Genomic DNA, 8,229 nt, shown 5'->3' on the forward strand with positions numbered 1-8,229 from the left:
TGCTTTACCCCGGGGTTCTCCCTTCACATGGGAGCCCCGGCAGGAAGCTTCCGGCTTTTTCTTTCTCTATATTCAGGTCCCGGGCCGGCAGCCAATCAGAGCGCGCCCCGGCGAACAATGTCACGGGGTGTCCCGCAGTCCCGCCCCCAGCCTGCTTGACTTCCTGGTCGCGGCCGGGCGGCAACAGGGACAATTTCGCCGGGCAATGCCGGGTGGGCACCGGCGGTAAAGATAAACAAAGCACTCCAAGCGCTATAATCAGAAATGAAGCGCTCCTGAGTGCCATTGCCCAAATAAAGCGCTAACAGGCGCTTGTGGGGACAAAATATAGCGCTCCCATCGATAGGATAAAATAAAGCGCTCTCAAGCGCTAGAGGCCCAAATAAAGCTCTCCCAAGCGCTAGAAGTTAAATAAAGGTCCAGCAGAGTCCTTAGGTAGGCAGGGGGCAAGGCTGGGCCCAGAGCCAGCTCACTGGGCCTCCTGGCAGGGAGGCAGTCCAAGTGGCAGTCTTCCTGCCCAGCAACAGCAGCAGCCCCCTCAGGATCCTGGAAGAGAACAACTTCTAAGGGGACACAGCCCCTTCTTATACTAGTAAATCCTTAGTCTGTAGGTGCAGGGTGGGGGAGAAACCAGTCGCAGCTGGTTTTGGAGCACCCTTGATGTGCTCAACCACCCTTTTCATTCACTGACAGGGCTAGGGTCATTAGACGCACCACAGGGGGCGGAGCCAGCATTGTGTGGGGAAAGCCCGGCCCATTCAGGAACCAGGTGCAGCCCTCCCCAGCCATCAGCATGCTAATCTCACACTCACCACCGGGCAGACCCATCCAGACTTCCTGGAGCCAGGCACACCAGCCAGCTCCAGCCAATCACACGCCAGGCATATTTTACACTAATATGCCCACTCATAGAAGTGGCACTTCCGCACAAGACACAGTCATGCCACATACATCATTGCGAAGCATTCAATCACACGAGTTCGCCCATACCAAACTCGAGCATGCACACCTCACGCATCAGGAACTACCAGGGACACAGACATTCCCCATGCATTCCTATGGGAGGGCAGGCCAACCTTACTCCACGCACTCAGAGTGCGCACGCACTCAGAGTGCGCACGCACTTTCCATAGGGAGACAGTGAAAGTGCGCAGAACCCAAAAATCACCATCACCAGGTCACCATTAAAAGCAAAAAGTTTAGGGGTGAACCTCCCAGAAGGGCCAAGTCCAACAATGAGCTATCAACAGCTCTCAACACTCTTAATAATCATCATCACCATCATCAGCAGCATCCTCCCCACAAACATTGACTGTGGCTTCTCCTTCAGAAGGCTTCAACAGCTCTCCACACTCTCAACACGTCGAACACTTAATCATCATCATTACCATCATCATCCATCCTTGAAAATGACACCCCCTTTAGGAGCCTTCAACAGCTCTCAGCTCTCACAACACTTAATAATCATCATCACCATCATCAGCAGCATCATCCTCACCAACAATGACTGTGGCTTCTTCTTCATGAGCCTCCAATAGCTCTCAACACTTCAAACACTTAATTATCATCATCACCTTCATCATTGTCACCACAAATGACTTTGGTGTCTACTTCATGAGCTATCAACAGCACTCAACACTCTTAATAATCATCGTCACCATCATCATCTTTACCATTGTCATAACTATTATTACCACCATCATCACCAATAATGACTGTGGCACCTTCTTCATGAGCCTCCAACAGCTCTCAACCCTTCAAACACTTAATTATCATCATCACCTTCATCATTGTCACCACAAATGACCGTGGTGTCTACTTCAAGAGCTATCAACAGCTCTAAGTAATCTTAATAGTCATCATCACCATCATCAGCAGCATAATCTTCACCAACAATGACTGTGGCTTCTCCTTCATGAGCCTCCAACAGCTCTCCACACGCTCAACACATCGAACACTTAATCATCATCATCACCATCATCTATCCTTGACCATGGCACCCTCTTTAGGAGCCTTCAACAGCTCTCAGCTCTCTGAACACTGAAAATCACCATCATCATCATCCTCTTCGACATCATCATAACCATCATCACCTTCACATTATCATCATCACCAACAATTACTTAATACTAATAACCATAATCACCATCATTATCTTCGTCACCATTGTCACACCCATTATCATCATCATCATCCTCTTCACCATCCTTGTTGCCATCATCATCATCATCATCATCATCATCACTAACCATGGCAACCCCTTCAGGAGCCTTCTGGAACTGTCAACACTCACAACATTTAACACTCCTCATTACAATCATCATCATCATCCTCACCATCATCATCATTATCATCATTATTCATCATTGACTGGGTCGCCATCTTCAGGAGCCTTCCGCAACTCTCAGTGATCATACCACTTTATTATCATCATCTTCACCACCATCACCATCACCATCACATTCTTCATCATCCAGGAGAATGTACATATTAAGCAATGTTGAAGACAAACCTTTGAATCAGACATTACTGCTGAGGCTGACAGCCACCTCCAAACTGTAATTCTGTGGCTAAAATGGGGGATCTTATAGTATCTGAAAGTCAACTCCACACTTCTTACCCAGACGGTAGAGCACGATGTTTATGAATACGTTGACTGCAACCAACACTCCCAGGATTATCGCCTGCCTCATTAAACGAGGGATCTCCTGGCCACCTAGAGAGGAAATCACAAAATCCTGCATTAACTTTACATGTGGGAGTGGATCACCTGCCTGTAGCTGGAGTACCATATCATCAAAGAACTTGTAATAGCCTCAGTGAGTGTGTGTTTAATGAATAGCAGTGTGTTTCGTGACTGGTCACTGATTTTAAGTGTGTGCCAACCTGGTCGATAAGTGTGTGCCATGACTGGTCACTGAGTCTCGATGTGTGCCAAGATTTGTCACTGAGTCTCATTGTAAATCCATATTTGTAAAGCGCAAACTACTCACCCTTACTTATTTTTATTTTGGTTTTTATTTTACAGAGCTTTGTATAGCTCAAACTTGACCTGAATCGGGTATCAGAGCCTTTACATAGCCCCAGTTGCATTACATGAGGACACATTCATTTTTGTTAGGCACGGGGAGATTACGTGTTTTTCCCAAGATCACAGGATGTTCAGCGTCATTACCGAGACCCAAACCCAGTTCCCCAGATTCGAAGTCGACCGCCATAGCTATTAAGCCAAAGGGCTGGGGGCCGTGGTAGATATTTAGTGAGCTATTTCCCAGAGTCACCTGGTGCTGAGCTGGTTAATTGGAAAGAGAGAGTATGATCCAGGAATCCCTAAGTCTGGATATGAATCCCAAATTACGTATTTGTTTGGAGGAAAGTTGGCTCAAGGCTCTGGACCTTTCCATCCTCTAACGACCAAAGTTAAGCAAAGATTGTGAGCGTTTGATCCTCCTTACTAATATTTTCATTCAATCCCATCAAAGGGCTGATTTTCCTCATTTGTTAAAGATACTACAGTGCCAATTGGTTATACCACGGATTTAACCTGAGACTCCTGACCTGACGTTTACGGCTTTTCACAATCTCAAATATGATTATTGATTATGCATACATCACCACATGACTATGAATGTATATAATACTTTGCTGCCTGGTAAAACAGAAAAAAGACTGCAAATTAGCCTTGAGAAAGCCCTTGCTCGACTTGCCAAACACGGCGAAACAAGTGTCGGTTGTTCTGCCCTTTGTTGAACCAATTGCATAATGGATAAATGAAAAATGAGCAAAAAGTGGATGAAACATTGTGTTGACATCAATAAAAGGAACTCCGCTCATACAAACCAACTGGCACTGTAGTATCTTTAACAAATGAGGAAAATCAGCCCTTTGATGGGATTGAATGAAAATATTAGTAAGGAGGATCAAACACTCACAATCTTTGCTTAACATGGTGCTGAGCTGAAGTGCAGCTTGAGCCAGGGATCGAACCGTGAACCCTGTGCTCCAAAGTCAGCTGCCCTGGCCGCTCCACCACACCTCTCCACTCTCCAGTGTGTGCCAAAACTGGTCACTGAGTCTCAGTGTGTGACAAGACTGGTCCCTGAGTCTCAGTGTGTGACAAGACTGGTCACTGAGTCTCAGTGTTTCACAAGGCTGGTCACTGAGTCTCTGTGTGTGATTAGACTGGTCAATGAGTCTCAGTGTGTGCCAACACTGGTCACTGAGTTCCAATGTGTGACAAGACTGGTCACCGAGTCTCAGTGTTTCACAAGACTGGTCAATGACTCTCAGTGTGTGCCAAGACTGGTCACTGAGTCTCAGTGTGTGCCAAGACTGGTCACTGAGTCCCAGTGTGTGACAAGACTGGTCACCGAGTCTCAGTGTTTCACATGACTGGTCAATGAGTCTCAGTGTGTGCCAGGACTGGTTGCTGAGTCTCAGTGTGAGCCAAGACTGGTCACTGAGTCTCAGTGTTTCACAAGACTGGTCAATGAGTCTCAGTGTGTGCCAGGACTGGTTGCTGAGTCTCAGTGTGTGCAAAGACGGAATGTGCTTCTTAGTACCTGCCAAGATTGCCCAGCAGCCAACATTGAACAACAAACCTTACTGAACACCCACAAAGATCAGTGTGGATTGATGCCAGCTAACAATCTGTGAGGAAAAATGGGTAACCCTTAGTGTTTGCAGGTCTGGAGGTAAGTCTAAGTTTGAATCAACACAGGTCAGTGTCTCAGTGTTTCTGAGGAGACTGACTGGTGACTCTCAGTGTGTGCAATGTCTTGACCGAAACAAACTGCATGAACCAATTAAGCATTGTTAGTGCTGACCATAGCCTCTGGATATGTGTCAGTGCTGACCATACCCTCTGGGTTTGTGTCAGTGCTGACCATAGCCTCTGGGTGTGTGTCAGTGCTGACCACAGCCTCTCAGCATGTATCAGTGCTGACCATAGCCTCTTGGTGTGTGTCAGTACTGACCATAGACTTTCAGTGCGTGTCAATGCTGACCATTGCCTGTCGGTGTGTGTGTCAGTACTGACTATAGCCTCTGGGTGTGTGTCAGTGTTGACCATAACCTCTCAGTGTGTGTCAGTGCTGACCATAACCTCTCGGTGTGTGTCAGTACTGACCACAGCCTCGCAGTGTGTGTCAATGCTGACCATAACCTCTCAGTATGTGTCAATACTGACCATAGCCTCTCAGTGTGTGTCAGCGCTGACTATAGCCTCTCAGTATGTGTCAGTGCTGACCATAGCCTCTCAGTGTGTGTCAGCGCTGACTATAGCCTCTCAGTATGTGTCACTGCTGACCATAGCCTCTCAGTGTGTGTCAGCGCTGACCGTAGCCTCTCGGTGTGTGTCAATGCTGACCATAGCCTTTTGTTGTGTGTCATTGCTGACCATAGCCTCTCAGTGTGTGTCATTGCTGACCATCGCCTCTCAGTCTGTGTCAGTGCTGACCGTAGCCTCTGGGTGTGTGTCAGTGCTGTCCATAGCCTCTCGTTCTGTGTCACTGCTGACCGTAGCCTCTCGGTGTGTGTCAGTGCTGACCATAGCCTCTCGGTGTGTGTCAGTGCTGTCCATAGCCTCTCGTTCTGTGTCACTGCTGACCGTAGCCTCTGGGTGTGTGTCAGTGCTGACCATAGCCTCTCAGTGTGTGTCAGTGCTGACCATAGCATCTCAGTTTGTGTCAGCTCTGACCATAGCATCTCAGTTTGTGTCAGCTCTGACCATAGCCTCTCAGTCTGTGTCAGTGCTGACCGTAGCCTCTCGGTGTGTGTCAATGCTGGCCATAGCCTCTCAGTGTGTGTCAATGCTGACCAAAGCCTCTCGTTCTGTGTCACTTTTGACCGTAGCCTCTGGGTGTGTTTCGATGTTGACCATAGCCTTTTTTTGTGTATCACTGCTGTCCATAGCCTCTCGGTGTGTGTTAATGCTGACCATAGCCTCTCGGTGTGTGTCATTGCTGACCATCGCCTCTCAGGATATGTCAGTGCAGACCATTGCCTCTCAGTGAGTGCAAAAGCTGACCATTGATTGTCAGTGAGTGCCAAGAATGAGCTGCTGTCTCATTGTGTGTCAAGACTAGTCACTGATTGTCAGTGGATGCATTTTAGAAAATCAATTATCAGCAGTAAGTAAGTAACTTTTATTGTTTAGGTTAATTAAAACCATTACAAAAAATACATTAAAACAATCTCTACAAGAAGAATTAAAAGAGAAAATGTAAAAGCAAGACATTTTTGTTGAAAAGTAACATTACTAAAATCAATAAACGTGAGTGGCATATTGTTCATAGCAGCTGGTCACAGCCCGAAATTTCCTCTTTATTCGACTGCCTGGCATGGTAGTTTCTGTTCTGCTAGTATCAGAAATTTCACCAGCTTCTCATTTAGCAGTGGAAGACCAGCATCAAAACAAGCAATGACTGCTTGTCTGCGTGAGCAGATACTTAGTTCGTTAAAGGCTGTTTTTAACAGAGCTGCTCTCTCCTCGTTCAGCCTCGAGCAAGTGCATAGTAAATGTTCTAAGTCTTTGACTCCTATTCCGCACAGTAGGCATCTAGTCCCATAGTTCGTTCTCAGCCATGGTGGTAGATATGGAATGGCAGGTAGGATCCCTAACCTATGTTTTAAAAAGGCTTCTTTTGTTTTCCAGCCATATCCGAGACCAAAATATGCTTGGAGCCCCGGTGATTTGTATGTGCACAGAGTCATCCAGGCATGACGCCTGTGAGAAAAGGTGGCTTTATCCTCCACATGAGAGTGTCTATTTAAGCTCTTGTTCACTGCGTGCCTAAATTACGCATGCGATAGAGGAATCTCCCATAGCTCTTTTAGACCTATGATACTCAGAGACTCCTCTAAGTATTTTTTCGCCAGTGTTCCAGAGGAGTTGGTCAGGATTTGCCAGAGCTGTAGATTCAAGGAGTTTTCCGGTGAATTCTTTATTTTGTGCCAGCACTTTATATATGACCCTCTACGTGCAATCATTTGGCTCGTCAGACCAAATTCTAAACAAATCTCAGCTTGTGAGGTATAGGATGGCCGATGGAAGAGAAGTCTGTAGGCCTTTGATATAGTTATATCTAGAAGTTTTGCATCAGTACCTCTTAGTGCCTCACTGCCATACGTGATTGATGACTCTATTTTAATTTTCGCCACTCGAAGCAGTGGCAATAGAGTCTCACCACTCAAGTTGGACTTTAGCTATTTCAGTGTCATGGTTATTAGCATCCCTTTCCGCTTGATGGCTTCTAATTGGTTTTGGTAGCAGCCACCTTTATCAACTATGATCCCAAGGTATTTATATTCTAAGCAGTTAGAAATTACTTGTGTGCCAAGGGGCCAAGTGTGCAACGTTTTGTTCCTAGTTATGGACAACACTTTTTTGTTGATGTTGACTTCTAATAGATTGTCGTTGGCGTACCCATGGAGCGTGTTAATCAGATTTTGAAGGCCCACTTTTGTGTGACTGACCAGGACCACGTCATCAGCATAAGATATGCTGGACAATGCTTTTCCCCCTAACCGGGGGGCGGGGGAATTGCAAGGCTCTAGTGCGGGTGGCAGGTCAGCTGTAAATAGATTGAAGAGGGTAGGAGCTAGCACACACCCCAGCTTTAGGCCTTTTGTAGTTGGAATATGCCTAGAGAGGTGCGAGCCATTTCCAAGCTTTACCTGGACCCATGCGTTCGTGTGCAATTCAATCAGGAGACTTAGTAATGACGAGGGAATACCCCAGGAGGCCAATTTTTGCCAAAGGATTCCTCTGTTGACATTATTGAAGGCCGCCTTAAAGTCTACAAAGCAGAGATGGAGAGCCTGTTTGGTCTCTCTTGCCTTATCGATGAGTAATGAAATGGCCACCAGAGTTGTTGTTGTTCCGGTGTCTCTGCAGAATCCTGTTTGGCTAGATGGTATTAGGCTATTGTTTGTGGCCCATTCTCGCACGCAGCTGGGTCAATAAAAGGCCCGCAAAATATTTAGCCTCAATGTCTTGGAGTGCAATCAGTTATCGAAATATTGACCTGCACAGAATGTCGACTACCAACATAGAAGGTAAAAATACACAGGGAAGTATATATTTACCACTCCAACCCCACATCTACTTACTTACAATATTTTCCTGGATAATATTGTGGGGTTGATATATGTGCAGATTAATATTACAAAAACTATATATTTTGATTCCAAGCCAATATCAGTCAGTGCCATGACAAGTCAGTGACT

The 8,229-nt window shown here is 46.2% G+C and overlaps 1 protein-coding gene across 1 annotated transcript in view; it reads right to left on the reverse strand.

Moving 5' to 3' along the window:
• The window catches only part of LOC147700512 (zinc-binding protein A33-like), a 110,501-nt gene extending 102,814 nt beyond the window's left edge, over window positions 1–7,687 (reverse strand). Inside the window, exons 1-2 of the mRNA XM_086928433.1 lie at window positions 7,678–7,687; window positions 2,621–2,716 (exon numbers count right to left, since the gene is read on the reverse strand). Of these exons, the coding sequence (XP_086784559.1) occupies window positions 2,621–2,716; window positions 7,678–7,687 (106 nt within the window). The remainder of the gene's footprint in view (window positions 1–2,620; window positions 2,717–7,677) is intronic.
• Window positions 7,688–8,229: the final 542 nt, after the last annotated feature.

This window comes from Lissotriton vulgaris, chromosome 7, assembly GCF_964263255.1.
Source record: "Lissotriton vulgaris chromosome 7, aLisVul1.2, whole genome shotgun sequence".
Lineage (NCBI taxonomy): Eukaryota > Metazoa > Chordata > Amphibia > Caudata > Salamandridae > Lissotriton > Lissotriton vulgaris.